This window comes from Lactuca virosa, chromosome 9, assembly GCF_052849685.1.
Source record: "Lactuca virosa cultivar CGN04683 chromosome 9, Lactuca_virosa_CGN04683_v6, whole genome shotgun sequence".
Lineage (NCBI taxonomy): Eukaryota > Viridiplantae > Streptophyta > Magnoliopsida > Asterales > Asteraceae > Lactuca > Lactuca virosa.
Window position 1 is genome coordinate 201,195,578 of NC_136434.1, and position 19,717 is coordinate 201,215,294.

At 32.5% G+C, this 19,717-nt stretch overlaps 3 protein-coding genes across 3 annotated transcripts; 1 reads left to right on the forward strand and 2 right to left on the reverse strand.

Moving 5' to 3' along the window:
* Nucleotides 1–1,919: 1,919 nt before the first annotated feature.
* EMB2737 (embryo defective 2737) lies at nt 1,920–5,064 on the reverse strand. Its single transcript, XM_079073612.1, has 12 exons — nt 4,751–5,064; nt 4,496–4,560; nt 4,218–4,316; nt 4,008–4,140; nt 3,860–3,919; nt 3,673–3,732; nt 3,455–3,577; nt 3,294–3,365; nt 3,073–3,210; nt 2,381–2,536; nt 2,196–2,300; nt 1,920–2,094 (listed from the first exon to the last, which is right to left on the reverse strand). Exons 1-12 carry the CDS (start codon nt 4,973–4,975, stop codon nt 2,059–2,061), a joined length of 1,272 nt encoding a protein of 423 aa, XP_078929738.1. The 5' UTR covers nt 4,976–5,064; the 3' UTR covers nt 1,920–2,058.
* A 3,692-nt stretch (nt 5,065–8,756) lies between these two features.
* On the forward strand, nt 8,757–11,602 carry LOC145140191 (uncharacterized). Its single transcript, XM_079073763.1, has 4 exons — nt 8,757–8,873; nt 8,976–9,350; nt 10,490–11,153; nt 11,223–11,602. The coding sequence occupies exons 1-4, from the start codon at nt 8,757–8,759 to the stop codon at nt 11,600–11,602; spliced, it is 1,536 nt and encodes a 511-aa protein (XP_078929889.1).
* A 1,564-nt stretch (nt 11,603–13,166) lies between these two features.
* LOC145140192 (uncharacterized) lies at nt 13,167–13,679 on the reverse strand. Its single transcript, XM_079073764.1, has one exon. It carries the CDS (start codon nt 13,677–13,679, stop codon nt 13,167–13,169), a length of 513 nt encoding a protein of 170 aa, XP_078929890.1.
* Nucleotides 13,680–19,717: the final 6,038 nt, after the last annotated feature.

A 19,717-nucleotide genomic window follows, 5' to 3' on the forward strand; every position in this document is an offset into this window, starting at 1 on the left:
TAAGCCAAAAACACCAGTGAAAGTGGTGATGGAAGGGTTTACAACAGAGGTAGAGGAGACACCCTTATTTCTCATCATTTTCTTTATTTCATACATGTGTATCGATTTTGGTGGTACACTTGTTTGAGTAAGTTTTTTCTCATGGTGAACATACATAACTAAAGAACTAGTGGCATCAATTTCAGATTGATGAGTGGGGTTGAACCAGAGAGCTGACTTGTTTAGGGAAGACGATGATGGTGGGAACTTTTGTCTATTATGGGTGCAACAACAAAGAATAAGGGGATAGGATAAGGGGGCCCACTAACTTGGCCATGGTAACCAACTAATGAAAGCAAAACCAGATAAAAAATTTAAATGAAAAAATGAGTGCAAATGTGAGGCGGACACAAAAAACGAATTATGGTAAAACCTACAAAAAGTTGCAAACTTAAGGGCTTTTATAGCATTTGTCCTTTTTTGTATGAAAGAAAGGATCCAGATATGCCAAACAAGCTTCAACTTCGTTTGTTTCACCATCCAAAACACTATAGTTTCATTGTTCTCTTATTATGTCACGTGTATAGATTTAACATCTATTCATATTATGTATGTAGATTTAAAAGCATATAGTCGAAACCGGCTTCAGTAGGTTGCCTTGATATGTAAAATTGTTCCTCGCTTACTATTTTGTATGCATAGATTCGAAAGCAGGTTGTTATTATGTGTGTAAAACTATAAGCACATTTATATTATGTGTGTGATTTGAAAGTGTGTTGTTATTATAGAACTGATAAAATATTCATATTATGTGTAAATTTGACTGTTATTATGTGTATACAACTATAACTACTAAACTTCTATGTGTATAAGATTTTAAATAAGTTTCAATAATGTACGGTCCATAGTTAAAGAAACATATTTAAAACCCATGATGTATAGAATAGGGATTTTATAAAAGTATGTGATATAATTATATATCATACTCTTTTTACTTGGTTAAGTTTTGATGAGGGTATTTCTATGTAGTTGTTTTGATTTGGGGTCCAGAACAAAATTTGATGCCAATGAATCATATCATGTTGCTTAAGAGATTCTAAGGGCGATTTTTTTTAAGGAGGGAATATTGTAACACCTAAAATTTTGGCAAGGTGAGGTTTTGAATACTTGGAAATTTGGGTTTTACTGTATTCGTTAGTATGTTTGTATTATAGTATAATATCATGTAATATAAGTTGTCAAAGTTTTGGAAAGTTTTGGAAGTAGGATGTTATAAGTGCTAAATTTCTTAAGTCTTATGTTTCACTTGGGACTCCTTATGTAAGTCCATTTGTTGTGTCGGATTTGAGTGCTTTTGTTATTAAATGTGTGTATGTAATGTCAAAAGAATGTATAAAGATGATAATATGTGGCTGTATACTTTATAAGTAGAATGAAGTGTTGATGATGATCTAAGATGATAAAAGAGCTCATTGGATACTTCTTGGCTATGGTGGAAGTAATCTAATACAATGTAGAGATAATAATATTTAGTTTGATAGTAAATCTCTTGAGCAGATAAAGTTATTGGTGTTGTTGATATACATATGATGCTTCCATCATGTGTTCAAAGTTAGCAACAACATATGGAAAAGATTCAAATATAGTCTTAGAACAAACTATGTGAACAAGAATAAGAGATTGATCAATATTTTTGTAAAATAATTTATACATGTGGTAAGACAAGTCTTTCTAAAGGGTTGTTAGAGTCTAGTAAGAGACTAGTCTGACTTTGTCAGACGTTAAGCTTCTTATTTGATATAGTCTCTAATATGTCTTTTATAGGGTCTGATAAAAGACTGATTTGACTCCATCAACAACTATCACACAACTCGACCGATACACAATCCCAATAAACACAATGTTATTATAGTTTTTTTTTATGTTTTTGTTGTGCATGATTTTGTAATTTTGTAAAACAAATATATATAGTATTTCAAGTATACATTTGCTTACACATTCTAAACTAAAAGCATCTCTTATATATCAAAAAATAAAGCATTTAACCCATACATACTTCTTGACATATTACCTCCCATATCAAAACCACCACCATCTTCTTTGTCGACGAGTCCTCTACCATACATCAAATAAGCAAATTAGTATGTACATTATTATATTATATAAACACGCATTTAAAAAATGATTATGTGAGATATCAAATAATCAATTAAAACCTTTTGATCGTTTTTTGGGGCTCCTATTACTATCGGTTGAGAAAGAACACCATTGTCAATATTCTCAATATAAGGTTGTAGCTTCTCTTCCAACATCTTGTTCAACTAAAAATCACACTTGTTTGGTGAAATTTCACACACAAAGATTAATTTTAATTTTAATAAATTATTATATAACCTTTTACCTTTTCTTGGCGCCATTTTGTCTCCCATTGATCATCTAAAATCTTTTCTGCAATTTCTCTTTGTGCGTTCAAAAGAACTGTCATTTCATATAACTTTTTTGGATCTTTTAAATCTTCCTCACTCCATGAAGATGCATTTAATGGGACATTTAGCTCCTACAAAAAAAAAATTTAAAACTTGTGCAAGTTATACTTTTGGTCCTTGAGTTTAGCTGATTTTTTCGGTTTTGGTCCCTAAAGAAATCGGGTTACCATTTTGATCCTTATTTTGAAGTTTTTCAAGGTTTTGGTCCCTAAGTTGTGTAACTTAACAGTAAAATGACCATTTTGCCCTTGGACCAAACCCAAAAAAAAAAAAAAAACAGTATACCACAAGGATGTATGAAAAAAAAAAAAATAACAAAAACATATATAGTAATTTACTCCAAACCTTAATTAAAAAAAAAATCAGTAAAGATTACAAATTTGGTCCACATGCTATACTTTTTTCAGTTTTGGTCCAAGGGCAAAATGGTCATTTTAAAAAAAATATCACAGCTAGGCTGTTAACTTAGACAATCAGGAAGAAAAAGTGTCATGATTCATGAAGCAGTGAAACAAGGTCCACAAACTGCAACCCGATTCTTTTAGGGACCAAAACCGAAAAAATCAAGTAAACACAGGGACCAAATATGTAATTTATTAGTTTATACCCCCCAGTTTTGAGGTCTTGGTGGTGGATTGAGCTTCATAACTTCTCCTTCTAATTTGGTTTTTGCTTTGTAGTAAGGAATGTTCTTTACAACCACTGGATCATTTCTTGCACGTTCTGGATCCATTGAGATCAATCCCTAAACATGTAAATATAATTAATTAATTAATTAATTAATTTCTCATTTGGGTTTAAAAATTATAAATTATAAATTTATCTCACTTCTTGTAAATACTCCCATCCAGGTTTTCTCATTGCTACAGCATCACGAAGTTGATCATATCGCATATTTTCCTAAATAAAAACAAAAGAAGGTATTTTTTGTTTTTTATTTCTTAATAAAATTGAAATAATTAAAAAAAAAAAAAGAAAGAAAGAAGAACCTTGTATTGCCACCATATTTTTTGTTTGACCTCATCATCATATTCAAATCCTCCCATGATTTGAGGCATTGTGATTAACCAAAATGCAGCAATGCTTGGGTCTTTCATGCTGTCAATAATATGCTGAAATAAAAACAAAAAAAAACAGATGTTTTGAACTGAGGATAATTGTTACAAGAGGAAAAGTGGAAAAGGGTATAATTGTAATTTGCACCTACCTCATAAGGGTAGTCCATTTTTTTCATTATGTTGTAAGCTTTCCATGGTGGCTCGATAATCTGCAAAGTGGATAAATTACTATTTGCTTAAGAACTCAAAACTGAATATATTATAGCTATCCAAATTAAGTGCTTAAACCAATAAGTTCATTAAATTTAAAAAGAAACAGCTTGTTCAGATACTCACATCATCAGCAGATATCCTGACTTGTAATTTATCCTTGCACTCAGGGCATTTCATTACACCCTACAAAAAATTAGTAAGCTAGTTTACATGAAGAAAAGTAAAAAAGTTTATAAATTTTAATTTTTATGTTTAGTGGCTTAATGCTTACAGATCCATCACAGGAATCACAGTCTTTTGATGGCAATGGAACATTTAGATCCATGGTGGCTGGAAGATGAACAAGCTCTGCTCTATTTTCAGCAATGGCATCCGCAATAGCTTCAGCTGTTGCTTTTTCACCACTGAAGAAAAAATTTTAACATAATTAAATCAAGATTATAAAATGAAATCAAGAAAGTATAAAAGATTTTAAACATACCTTCTTAATGTGTAGTTTTTCACTTGATACATGACCTTCCCTGTGCCTCTGCACATGGTGCATCTTAACGCGTTCCATCCATTGCAAGTTTGACAGTTTCTGCAAGTTTGAAGCCACAACAAGCTCATATCATGTAATTTCCAGAATCCAGACATTAAATCTGGAATCAAACTCCTAAAATCATCACTAAATGCATTTTTAAGCTTGGAATTGAAACGAGAACAGGTAGTAATGATAGAATGGAAGAGTTTACATCAATGAAAGAAAGAAAGAAGCACCTTTGACAAATCACTTTTTTCCCTAATTCGAGTGCGATATCACATGTCCCAAGAGCAGCAACTGCCTGAAGATAAACGACGACATACAGGATTATGTTTCAGTAATTTAATCGTATCCCACTGCAAACCCCCAATTCAACAAACCCAAAATGACAATTTGGAGATGAACTTATCTCCGACTAAAACCTCGAATTCAACAAAACCCTAAATGTTTATCATTATCAATGCAGATGAAGCGAAGTGGTAAGAACATACAAAGATTGCAGAATATGAGAGCTTGGAGATGAACTCCGGGATGCCAAAACCACGAGGAGCGGAGCCGGAAATGTCATTAGGGATAGTGAACGGAGACAATACAATTTTGATAGGTAAGTCGAACAAGTTAGCCAAGGGTTCGCTTAAGTGTTGATTGAAGAATCTGACTTGACCATCGAGCAATCCCTTGGCGTTCTTGATGAATTGATTAGTGCCATTCCCCATTGTTGGAAGGGGTAGAACGTCAATGGATAGAGGTAGGTGATGATATACCCCTGACCCAAATGGTCATATCCGGGGACTACGGTGGTCTTGTAACCAAACAGTGTAGTAAATCAAATAGACTTGCCCGCAAACTTAAAAATAAAAAATAGAGAAAATGACAAAAATAGCTAATTATCCTAATCACTTTGCGGAAAATAGCAAAAAAAAATCGAAATTGTAAAAATGGCCTTCAAAATCGCAGATGGGAATGGTCCATCTGCGATTTGACTTTTCCATCTGCGAATGTACAAGTACCTAAAGCATAGTTGTGCTTTAGGTACTTGTACATTCGCAGATGGAAAAGTCCATCTGCGATTTTCACTATACACCTGCGATTTTTCGCAGGAAATTCTATAAAAGGATTTTTTTTTTCCTCATTTTTCACTCTTCAATATAGAAAAACTCTCTCTCTCGGGGATTCCTTTTGACGATTTCTTGAAGAAAATGAACGATTACTTCAACAATCCCGAAAATATGGTTAGATTTTAACTCTTTTTATGTTTATTATTTAATTATTTATTGTATTAGTTAGTGTAAAAAAAAGAAATTATATTGTTTGTGATAGGGTAATTTTGTTGTATTTGATAATTTAATATTTGTTATTACTAAACTTGAAGTTGAAATGCTATTTTGTTAGTGGTTGTATAAATGTACAAGTAGAGATTGCGTAGAGTGTGCATCGGGTAGTTGTACATTTAGTCAAATGGTTAGAATATGCTTATTTTTTTAAGTTAGTAGTTAAATAAATTGTTAGAATAATGTTTACAATATGTTTGGTTAGTGGTTTACAATATGTTTGGTTAGAATATGTTATTTTATATAATTTGAAACTTAAAAATTGTTTGTATATTTCTCGTATAAGTTGAAAATTTGTTAGTTTAGTTGTCGTTTTAGTTGAAAAATTGTTTGTTCTTGTTTATATGGTTAGAAAATGTTATTTGATATAATTAGAAAGATAAAAATCGTTTGTATATTTGTCGTATTACTTGGAAAATTGTTTATATAGTTACCGTTTAAGTTGAAAAATTGTTATAGTATGTTATTGTTTTTTAGCGTAAATATATAAATTATTTATTAAATATTTGTATTTGCATTGTTATTATGTTATTATTGCATTTAATAATAAAATATTTTAAAATGAAATAGTTGTTTAGTTTTCTAATATGTTATTGTGTTTTTTGCAGCATAATTCTAATTATTTCGATGTGAAAGCTATTGTAAACTTAAAGGGATCGGGGTGTAACATATGGGAAGTGTTTGAAGTGTTAGATGGTGTGAGATGTGAAATATTTAGAGATATAGTATTTGGTTATTTGTTGGACGTCCCTCGTTTACAAGGGGACAGATTGTTGTTCCACAAAATGTTCCTTCATCAGATACGGCCGGACGCTGTTTTATCTCCAGATGGAATAAAACGGTTATATTTTAGAGTAGCCGATACGAAATTGTTATATGGGCCGGAAGAGTTTTGTTTGATAACTGGGTTGAAATTTGTGGAGTATCCAAAAAACATCGGGAAAAAAGTGTCAGAAAAAATAGTTAGTACTAAAAAAAGATGTTTATTGCGTGAGCGGCTATTTCCGAACCATACAAATAGTTCGGTGAAAATCGGTGACCTGAAAAGTTTTATTTTAAATCAACCATTTTTAGAAGTTGACGATGCCGATGCAGTTAGAGTATGTTTGATTTACATTTTATGTGAAGGTTTTTTGGGAAAAGAAATAAATGATCGCGTGCCACAAGATTGGTTTTTTTTTGCTGAGAATTTAGATGTTTGGAACATGTATTTTTTCTTTACTTTGATACTTTTATATTATTAATGTTAAGTTATATTATAACTAAATTTTTTTTGTTTTGTTAGTTTCGCTTGGGGTAGCTATTTATGGGATTTTACGTATGATGACCTTGAGGATACATAGAACAAGATAAATAAATATTTATCACTTCCTGAGCGTCGTCAAACTTTAAATACACTGTCTCAGGATTTACGGCTCCAATTAGGGTATAAAAATTTACTTATATTTAAATGGTTTTATTGTTATGATAATTTTTTTAATTTTAACTTTTATTACTATAATTGTAAAAATTGTAGATATGGATATATGAAATGCTTTCGGCTGTTCGTGCGTGTGGATTTGTATTGAGAAAAAATAGAGACATGCCTCGGATGAAACGATGGAGTGGGACAAAAAAATTGAAATTGGTTGATGTGAACAAGATTTTTTCAAAGATACAGGTTTATAAATTTTTTTTAATTATTAATAAAATTCATTATTATACTTTTATATGCAATTTTAATATGTTCTATTTTTTAGGAGGGACAACCACCAAGAAATAAAATGTCACCGAGTGATGATGAGATGACATCTTTTTATTATATGTCATTTCAAGAGTATGTATATGGTGAACGGAAATCAGTTCCATCCCCAGTACGGGACCATTTTAGGAGACAAGACGAATCTTCGTCTAGTATGTCGTCTAGTGGTCGCTCTCATGGTAGAGGTAGGCACAGCGGAAAACCCAACCTAGAGGAGGTGTTGAAACGGCTACATGTACTGGAGCAACATGTGTTTACGAACTGAGAACCTACAGAGGTGTTTGTTGAAGAAGTAAATAATGAAGATCTATGGAATAACATAAGTTTTGAGGAGCCTGCAGTATTCCAAACAAAATTTGATGAACGGGTTAGTTACACGCTACATTATTTTTTTTAATTTATTAACATATATTAATATTTGTGTTCATATTTTATATTTGCAAATTTAGGTTGTAGAAGATGAAGTGATGAATTAAAATAATACAAATGAATATATTTTTGGTGATATTGAAGACGACAAGGTTATTATAGATATTACATTTATGATTTTAATAATTTATTTTTAATGTTTCTTTCGTTAATAACTAAAATGTGTTAATTTTAATGTAGGAGTTAGAGTAGAGGAATGAGAATGCGGGTTGTAGTAGGAACAAATTTGATGATGATGTGTTTGATGTAAATGATAATGAAGCTAAAGAGGTTGTTATACTTACATTTATTTTAATATTTATTTAGTAGATTGAAACATGTTTTAATTAGAGATTTTTGCTTATTAATTTAGGTGTCGGAGGAAGATGAAATACAAATTACGGGAAATGTAGATTATTATGATGCTTATGGTTTTGATGGCAAAGAAGTTACACCCGATAAACCGAGGGCTCGAAATCCATCAAAGTATTTGTGCCCTCCGTACACCGAGGTATTCGTTTAATTTAAAAACTTATATCGTAATAATAGAATTTTTTTTATGTGAATTATTTGAAAGATAGAGATGTAAACATTTCAATATTGTTTTAGCTGCACACAACACCGAAACAAAAAAGAAGAGCAAAAAAGAAGGTTGATATGAAATCAAGAAGCCCCGTTCCTCCTCCAGCATTTGATGTTGCTCACGACTTCTCCGTGTTGCGCCTGCAACCTTACGTAGCAGGCGGTGAGGTTGTGATCCAGAATTATTTATTTCATTCATATGACGTGCAGCATCGTTTGTTTAATTTGGTGTTAGATAGAGAATTTTGGAGCGCCTTGTTTGGGCATACACACGACGGATGGTTGGAGTCAGTGGTAAAATAATACTTAATTTATTTTTTTAAAAGTATTTTCTTTTTTACTTATTAACAAAAGTATCATAATATTGTGCAGCATATCACCCTTTGGTATAGAATACTGATGGAGAGACGTTTTGATAACGACCGACATACAATAATGCCGGCAAATTTTTTTGTTTGCCATGCTTTGGAGGAAGGGCAGGATTGGAGGGCGTTTATGGTTGGTATTGCTAAATACCCCAACTTCATGGTTGCTTGGTGGGATGTCGATACGGTAAACTAAATTTTATTTTTTTAAAATATTATCGTTATTGTCGTTATGTTTTGGTATTCTTATTTCTAAACAAAATTTATTTCTTTTTTTATCCTTATACAGGTCCTATTACCGATTCATTCATCCCCTAATCACTGGTTATTTGGGGAACTTCGATTGGCGAATATGGAAGTCCATATTTATGACAGTCTCGGTAGAGTGACTTATGAAAATTTCAAGCGTGATGGAACCTTTACCAAATTTGAGGCTCGGGTGGCAAATTATTTAGACAAGATTAACTATTGGGCCCGGAGGAACATCCCAAGGATTCCATTGAATATGCAATTCATATTTGAAACAAATGTTCCCCAACAAAGTAGCCATTTGGGAGATTGCGGTGTATTTGTTTGTATGTTTATGGAACAATTAGTTTCAGGCCAACCAATACGTGAACTTATTGACCCAAGGAACGCAGCTTTAGAGTCTCGCCAACGGATGGCAAAAATTTATTGGGGGTCGAGTCTTGGTCCTATGTAGTTGGATCTTATATTTGTATATGTAATTGTATGTTGAATTTAATGACCTAGTAATAACTTAAATACTTACAACATAAGAACGACACCACCATTTGTTTTAAAGTAACAAGTACAATGCTCTAAACATAACAACAAATACAACAATTTATTGATGTAACAAATACTAAAAAGCTTACAACTTGTAAATAATAATCGCCAAAAACATCACCCAACTACAAACCAAGGCTATCTTTAACTGCTTATTTTCTGATTGAAAGAGTTTGTTACTGTTAGCTATTTTAGCTATTATGATAAATGATTGGTCCTTCTCTTCATCAACCCAACTAATAAACCCGCATTTTGGTCCCTGTAAATTTAAACATTGACAATAAAAATTGTTGCTATATAATGATTAGAGTGTAAATATGAATGAAGTTAAGAACATGATACCAAATATGGGCAAGCGTAAAATAATCTTCCTGGGTTTTTAGTTGTACTCGAAATCCTACTGATACGTTCACCTCCGCAGTTACAGTATGCCATTCGCCTTTTTTAGTCTATCTAATATGAATTAATTTCACATATAAATTTAATGGAGTTACATTACACCCATTTATAGAAGAAATTTTATTACAAACAAATATCTTTGACTATGAAATGAATTGGTTTGACTACGAATTTAAAAAGTTGAACTATGAACTGCATACAAGTACATTGTCTTGTCTTGTCGGTCAGTGATGTTTGACTATGAAATGAACTGGTTTGACTACGAATTTAAAAAGTTGAACTATGAAATATGAACTGTAGAGAAACACCAATTTGTATATAATTAAAATTGTATTTGTGTGATGATTATAATACACTTTCATTGCTTGTGAAAATGAGTACTTACACCGAAAGAAGCTTTACTCAGCTACCAATGTTCATGCATAATCTACAAAGAACAAATCCTAATACCTTCACAGCCATCAAGAAAACGGATACCAACCGCTTTCAATTCTGTTTTGTGGCTTTAGGTTGCGTGGTATAACATAATAGTTTTATTGACTTAATTAAGATTTCTTGCTAATGTATCTCGTGTACTCTTTACTTATCAGTAATTTATGTTTGTTTTTTATGCAGATTCGTACCTTTCTTAGGTGCATGATACCGTTGATATATGTGGGCTATTTACCCCTTCTTGGGAGCTATCTGACAACAATGTACTTCGCAGTGGCTTTAGATGGAAATCATGAACCCCTACTCTTAGCAATTGGTTTGGGAGCCTTAGAGTGTGAAGAATCATGGAGATGGTTCATGATGAGGTTAAAAGATTGTTTATGTGAGGATACAGAGGTTGGTTTCATAAGCAACCTATGTGATAAAATAGACTTTGGTATTCAGAGTGCCTACCCAGATTCGTATCATGGATATTGTCCTAAAGATATAGCTCGAAAAATACGTGAGTCTGTCGGACATAACGATACGGAAGTCGAATCGTTGTTTTGGAAGTCATGCAATGCATATAGCGTTCATGATTTTTACTTGTGTCTGGAAAGGTTGCAAAGTGCATGTAGGAAACCACCTTTCTGCACCTTGCTTAGGAGTCCAATTTACTGGCTTGACGATATAGCAATTTCAAAATGGACACGAGCATTTTTCCCAAAAGTACGTTACAATGTTAAATCGATTGACGTCCCTGAAATTTTGCAAATTATATCCACACGTGAGTTTCCTATAACAACGATAATTGAGTTAATCAATACGTCGATACAATCAAAGTATGGTGAACGGGCTGAAGTGGCGGGTAAGGGAGATTGTTATATTTAGTTTTTTTCTTGTGTTATTATTTTTCTAAAATTATCAAATTTTCCAGGGAGGTTGTCTGGTGGGTTGACCCCTTATGTTGACAGTAAGGTTCAAAAACGTGTCAACAAGTCTTATAATTGGATGGCAAGACGTTTGTATGGGGATACATTTGAAGTCGATGACAATTTTGCCACCACCAACGTACAACTTGAACGAAGGTTATGTAGTTGTGGGAAATGGCAAAAAAGCGGTATACCATGTGGCCACGCTATAGCATGTCTAAGAACCCATACGCCTGAAGCCATTCACGAAATGGTTGATTACAAGTTCACTAATTTCGTGTATCGACTTGCATATGGATCTGAGTTGGTGAATACTATACCATCACATGTGCTTTGGGAAATACCAAATGAAACGATGGTCCTGTTACCTCCCTCAATGCAGTAGTTATTCATGTACCCCGTTTATATTTTATGTCTTATTATGTATTAGTTATTTATGTACCCTGTTTTTATTTTATGTCGTGTTATGTATTAGTTATTCATGTACCCCGTCTATATTTTATGTCGTATTATGTATTAGTTATTTATTTTATGTCGTTGTATTAACGATTGAGGAAACAACATACATTAAAAGTAAGGGACATTTATTAAATAGTAACAAAACACACATACAACAACAAGCAACTTAACTAACGAAAAACAATTAACTTAACCAACATGCATATTAAAAATGAGGGGCATTCTTTAAAAGATTCCATGCATCTAAGTGGGTAAACTCGCTACCATCATATTCAAAACGGTATAGTTCCAAAGCCACCTGTCGCAGAATGTCTTCATCCGTATTTGCATGTTCATTATCCAACTCGTTATAAATACGTTGAAATTGTTTCACCTTTATTTTCAAATCCAGAAACTTCGCTTTCGTATGTATTGGATGCATCTCCTATGTTTAATTTCAATTAATAAATGCCCATTGCATTAGTTTCATGTATTTCGTATGTATTGGATGCATCTCCTATGTTTAATTTCAATTAATAAATGCCCATTGCATTAGTTTTCACAATACATTAGAATACATTACTAACAAGAATTCCATGAACCATTACAAACATTACAACAATTACATGAAAAACAATGACATACTACAAACAAAGCATTAAAATAAAAAACAAGTCCATGGGTTTTTATTAACGGAAATTAGAGCGGTCTACATGAAATACTGATTATTTTTTACAACCTTCCAAACTTCCTCATATTCGAAGTCTCTGCCGTCACGCTCACAGATGTAAAAATCTGTAACAACTTCCAAGAACTCTTCTTCGTCTCGACAACGAAGTTTGGTACTTTTCGCATAAATTCGAAGTAGATTGTTACTACTGTGATTCAGTCGACCCTTTTTTTACACCCTCTTCAGCCGGGCCATATATGTCAGATGAAAATTTTGAAGAATTGAAGAAGGCTGAAGAACAACAAGAAGAGGACAAAGAGTCATCCCGACTTCTCACTCAACGTGGTAATGATATTGCATCGGAATGCAAACAAGCTCAAGAATGGATAGACCTCAATAAAAACAAAATCAAAGAGCATGAAGATTGGATAAAAAATACTAAGAAGGCAATCAAAACGACTGAAAAATGGCTTGATGAGAACGATGAGCAGTTGATACACATTATGGTGCAAAAGGATCGTTTGGAAGACAAAATGAGAATTAGGGATGACTATATAACAATGGAGAAAGAGAAGTACCCATTGCAGTTCCCTGAGTTTAAAAATTAGTTACAAAATTGTTGTAATATTATTATGATACAGATTAGGTTGCAAAATGATCGTTTGTTGTTTTTTTTAAATAACATGTTGTAATTGTTATAATCTGCAAACTAAATTTTATAATATAAAAGCTTCATTAATTGTTATAATCTACAAACTAAACTAAAATATGAAAGCATAGCAATGTCTTGTAAGATTTAATAAAAAAATTACAATACATAATAAGTTAACAACTCTTCATTTCAAGGTTGTTTTATATCAAAATCAGCGTCATAGGTTTGTGAGCAACTCGCTGAACCACCAATAGTAAATGTCATTTCTGCAGTAGAAATTGTGTGACGTGCTCCACTACCGGACGCCCTTCCAGTACAATTGTTTCTCGTGTGTCCTAGTTGACCACATGTAGAACACTCTTTTCTAATTGGACCCTCGCCTTGGGATGGAATGCGGTCTGTGTTTCTTGGTCTGCCTGGCTGATGTTTATCCATTATAGGTGGCTTAACAATCATCAAATCATCGGGGATATCCCATTCGGATGGCTTTGGCAAAGGATTTATTGATTCCTCATACGTTTTCCTCAATGTTTCGGTAAAGTAAGCATTTAATGCATACCTCGAGCAGTCTTGGTAATTGTTCACTGTTAAACATCTTATGACATGACCACAAGGTATCCCATCAAGTTGCCAATGCCTACATGTACATGTCATATGTTGGAAATCAACAATCACATTTGTGCCCCCTTTTTGACCTCGCATTTCGTATTTGAGATCATGCGAACATCCCACTTAGTAAAAGTTTTTTTGTTTTCTTTTACAATTTCATTGGCCCAAGGGGTAAGTATTGTTGTTGCTTCCGCTAAAAAAACAGGCAAAATGAAGAAGTTAAGATCAATAACATCAAAATTAATAAAACATTAATATTAAAATTTTACTTAATACCTGCAAAGTTACGTCTTTGAAACCACCATTGTTGCATTGTTGCACGGAAAAAATCGATCAACATAAGTATTGGCACCTTACGTGCGTGTCTAGATAATGCATTTATAGACTCTGCACTGTTGGACGACATAAGATTGTATCGGTTCCCTTTAAAATGTGCCCTTGACCAAGTTTCTGGATTTATACTTTTTAAGTACTCCCATACTGGTTCTTTTGTCTTTTTCATAACATCCATGGCAGCGTGAAAAGCATCAACTGTGTACGCCCTACAAGCCTCCCAAAAAATTCCTTTAACTGTGTTACTCTTCCCGAATCTAGATACTATGTTGAAATATAAATGGACACCACATATTCCATGATGAGCGTGAGGAAAAATGTTGGCAACGGATGTTGCTATAGATGGAGACCTATCAGATATAATTGTAAGCTCCTGCATATTTCCTATGCAATCACGTAGTTTTTGAAAAAACCATGTCCAAGAATCGGTACACTCATTTTTGCATATACCATATGCAACCGGTAATATTTTGTTTTGTCCGTCATTAGTAACTGCAAGTAACATGGTACCTTTGAACTCGCCCTTTAGGTGGGCTCCATCTACTACTAGGGTCGGTTTACAAAATTTGACAAAAGCGCGTACCTACAATACATTGTATATCTATTCAAATACACCAAAATAAAAATGAAAAAATTAATAAAATATTATAATACTAACCGAGCAACCGAGTGCGACGTACAAAAACTCAAAGCGATCATCACCATCTGTTTTAATATGTGTCACCGTACCCGGATTATGTTTGACCAAATTGTGACAATACGCCGGAAGTTTGGTAAAAGAATCCTCTTTCGTACCCCTTAACAACAACAATGCATATTGCTTCGCACGCCATGCCTGATGGTATGAGATATTGATATTCAATTGAGCATTCATATCATTAATAATATCTTTTCCCCGATAAACTCTACTATAGTCTTCAGCCAAAACATCAGCAAGATAGTCACCCAAAACATATTTGTTTGCTTGTCGATGATTAGGTTGCAAAATTGTTGAAGAACATGTGTGTACATCAACAAATTTATTCACTTGGAAAAGTCCATCAGAATTTTTAATTGCTTTTGCTCTTAGTAACCAAGAACAATTTTTCGAAACACACACAACTTCATACCTTGATTTGGTGGATCTACTTGTCCTCGTCTGAAAACCTTCTCGAAGACATTTTTTACCAATACACCGCTTTAAAAGTTCTTTGTTCTTAAATATACTCTCACATTCAATCTTTTGAAGATTCATGTCTACCATCTGTGTTGGGATATCTTCATTAATATCAACTGGGCATGCTGGTACAGGGGGCATACCGTAAAAAAGGTTATCGGGAAACTTAGCTTTAAGTTCATCACCCAACTCATCTCTATCTGAATTGCTTTGTAGGTTGGTTATATCTAAACGTACATCAGCAACATCAACATAATCCCCGTAAACATGCTTTTTTTCATTTTTTGACTCGAATTTTTTTTTTCTTTTTACTTTTATCTACCACACGCCTATTCATAACTTTAACTTCTTGTTCGGCAACATCATCACAACGACCACCCACATCATTAAGATATGTACCAACATCATCATCACCAACATACTTGTAATTCTCAGGATCCACATAGTTAATAGGTGAATAACTAACATTAACATTTTCAGCAACACTGTGAAACTGAGGTACACTAGGAGTATTGAAAGTACCTATCGGATCGTTGCTCCCTTTATAGCTGCATAAATTACCAACCGGCTGATTTCCACTGTGACCACCCTCATTAACCTCATCTACTTCATAACCCACCACAAACACTTTCACAGCCCTTCCTCCACTACATTTGATTACATTTATCAACATTCTAATATCCATGTCTTCAACTATAGCTATATAATAATTTAATTCAAGATGATGGAAACGAAGACTAATTATATATTTGTCTAACAAACCAATTTTGCTTCTCACCAAAGATACAAAATCACTATAACTAATATACTCAGAAAATATCAAAGCAAATTCAGAAATACCTCCCTGTGGACATACGTATTCCAGATTTGTTTCAATAACTTCCCATCTCCCACCGGTTACAAGACAAACCAAATATTCAATCATTTTTTAGAGAGATTTTAGAGAAATTTCCTAAACAAATAACAACTAAACTGATAATTTTCTACAAAAGTTTATATATAGTAACATTATTTCGTAGTCAAACCAATTGATTTCATAGTCAAATTAAAAAAAAATTTAAAAAAAAAACGCAAATTCGCAGATGGAATACAGAGCAAATCGCAGATGGACACAGTCCATCTGCAATTTTAACCCTGAAATGCCCTATATATACAAAAAAAATTAAAAAAAATTCAATCCACCTGCGAATGTACAAGTGGCTAAAGCACACTTGTGCTTTAGCCACTTGTACATTCGCAGATGGAATGTGCAAATCGCAGACGGACCATTCCCATCTGCGATTTTCATGGCCATTTTTGCAAATTCGATTTTTTTTGGCTATTTTCCGCAAAGTGATTAGGATAATTGTCTATTTTTGTCATTTTCTCTAAAAAAATAATAATAATAATAAACAAACAAACAAACAAAAACAAAAACAAAAAAACAAAACAAAAAATATATATATTTTTTTTATTTTTATTTTTTTTAATTAAATATTCTCTTACATTTTATTCCTAACCAGGTTTAAAACCCGCGGAAACCAGGGATTAGAAAGAAAAAAGAAAAAAAACACTTTGTAATTCGGGATTGTAATGACTACTCAAATATATGAAAAAAAAAGTATATTCAAACAGTTATTTTATTCTATAAATTTTTTATTAAAACATTATACTTTGAAAACTTTGAACTGTTTATTTATAGTTATAATCCATACATAATCCATGGTGAACATATCATCACCAACTTTTCCAAACTTAAGCAAAACCGTTTCACCATCACCTTTCCCACCCGGTTGACTCGGGTCCAATGTTGCCACCAACTGAAAATTCTTAACCGATGCAACTGTCACCCACCCATGGAAATTCAAGCACCAACACTGCAAATGTTCATGTCACCTTGGAGCTTTGTTTCTCAAAAGGGTTTAAGTTTGACCAGAGTCAAACTGTTGATCTGGTGATGTGGATGTGGATGTTAGAGAACACACCATTCTTCATGGACCCCTTGATTTCAAAAGATTGAATTTGTATGAAGTTTCTCCAATTTTAAAGTTGCTTGATGGAACTTTTGGGCTTATTTGTTTGCTTGCAATTTGCCTCATGGATTTGTTACTTAAGTGTTTTGCACCATTGTGTGGTGGTTGGTTGTCATATATTGTGAACTTTGTGCCAAGAAAATATGACCTGTGAAGTGATTATTTCCATATTAAGTCATAAAGAAGCATCAATGTATATGTTAATTACAATATCACAAGTGTCGAGATAAAAAAACACCTGGTTAATCCGTTCTAAATCAGATAATCCTTTATGCATCTTATTAGAATATGCTTTTCACGAAAAACATTTTTAGTGAGACCTGCAAATAGGAATTAAAATTAAAAATTCAACATTGTTTTTCTTGCGGTCTGAATGAATCTGAGATCAATAAAAGACAACCCTCAATGTCATAAATGCATTCAACATTGTTTTTCTTGCAAGGATTGTATCTGAAAGGCTGAATAATCAAACAAATATTGTTTGCCCCAACTGGTAACATTTACCATATTACCCTTCTCTTGCAAGAATAAACTGAATACTATGTCTAGTAATATTTACCATTTTACCCTTCTCCACTTCATTTGCTTTAGAAAAGATCATATTGCCCCTATGTTGGAACCTATGTACATAGTTCATATTTACTTACATCACTATATGTAGATATAAAATTGTGTTTTGCTCATATGTAGATATGAAACTGTGTTGGATCACGAAGCTTGAAATCATTATCATTAATTATAATAAACTTAAAAGTATTTGATACATATGTTTACAATTAAAATAATATATATCGCCCATTTTTTTCAGCAGTTTCACAATTAATGTTTGACTGTAATTGTTGTTATATGGAATATTTTTTATAATTATAGCCCCACCATCCCCTAGCCAATCAAAACAAAATATGTTAATAGATAAACAGGGTAATTGGTAATTTGTGCAAATATATGTTGAGTAGGAAAAAATAGGGAGCATGACGACAATATTTTCCTTTGATGGACCCAAAAATGACCATTTGATCTGAAGATTCCATTGTCAAGGAGAGGAGAAAGGTAAGAAGGTTTTCCATGTCCAAGAGTGATGGACTTTATTCCCTGTTGAGTATGAGTATGTATATATTGGACCTGCATTCAAACACATTCAAACACTTGATATCACTAATATACATTCTGCAATTTACAATAAAAAATTTAATTATAGTATCCTACTTTGTCTCATTTGAAAATAGGAACGATCACCAATCAATTATACAAAGAGCATAAAATTCAAACCTTTTTTTCTTCCAAAAATTAAATATCGACTTATAAATCATAATGAGAATCAACCTACTTGCTAGAAACAAATCTCAACGGGTCCAATATTGAAAGATACATATTTTTCACCTTATGGTAATTTTTGTTTCACCTGAGCTTTATAAATCAATTGTGAAAGCATGTTCAAAATTAGGATTTCAATAAATTTCCAAAAATACCCTTTGAAATTACAGTTTATAAATCTGTTTCTTTATAAGTTCTTAAATTTCCAAAAATACTTTTTTCCTTATAGATATTTTAAGAACATCATATGTAAAAATAAAATGACCTATCAAATGATTAGAATAATCACAATTCCTACTATAAAAACCATGTTGGAAATGTTAGCAAAGACAATTCAGCTATGGCTGCAAAAAACCGAATCCAAAAAAAAAAATCAATATTTTTATATTGAAGAAACTCAAAGCTGCACAAATGGTTTAATTGACAAAAATAGATCTAATATCTTAGAAAACAAATAAGAAGCATATACAATTAACATAAAATCAAATTTTCTATATAAAGTCTTGGTTCTTCCAACAACATGTCATTTATACACATAATTATCCTCCAAAAGCTAATCGGATTCTAGAAGGAATAAATAAAACATTGTTTATTTGGTTAAATAAAAAAATAAGAGAACCATGTACTAAACTGTAAACGCAAAGAAGTATACAAATTGAAATAGAGCAAACGTAATTTTAGTAACAATCCATCTCTATAACCAGGTAAGAGAACCATGTACTAAACTGTAAGTATCTTAATGACAAAGTGATTAGAACTATCATAAGCAAAGAAGAGTTAAAAAAAATGAATAACAATCAGAGCCTGAAACACAAGTAAAATTAATATTTTTAATAAATTATGACAAAAGTCCCTAAAATCTTCCTTTTTCCTAAACCTTAACTACACTTTTTTATAAAGAATTCATAACAGGATTAATAGGATATTGAAACTGTGAAGACTTTCTTTTTTCCTGTGTTCCCTAGTATCTCACATGAGTTCTATTTAGAACTGCCAAAAACCAAATCAATTTCAATAGACCTATAACATATACACAACATATTAGACACACATACCCATACCCAGTTAAATGCACAGAAACACAGTTAAACAGACACATATTCATACAAATATCTAGTGTTAGTACACTCATTTGGAGAGAAAGTAGATATTGTATAGCCATCTAAAAAAAGGTGAAGGGTTTATCAAAGAGTTGGAAGTTTACATATCAGAATACACCTAAGTTGATCACGTCCTATAATAAAAAAAATCAAGAAAGAGATCAGAAATCAGGGAAGACATTAATAGAGATCCAATCCCGCTTCTCAATATTAGAG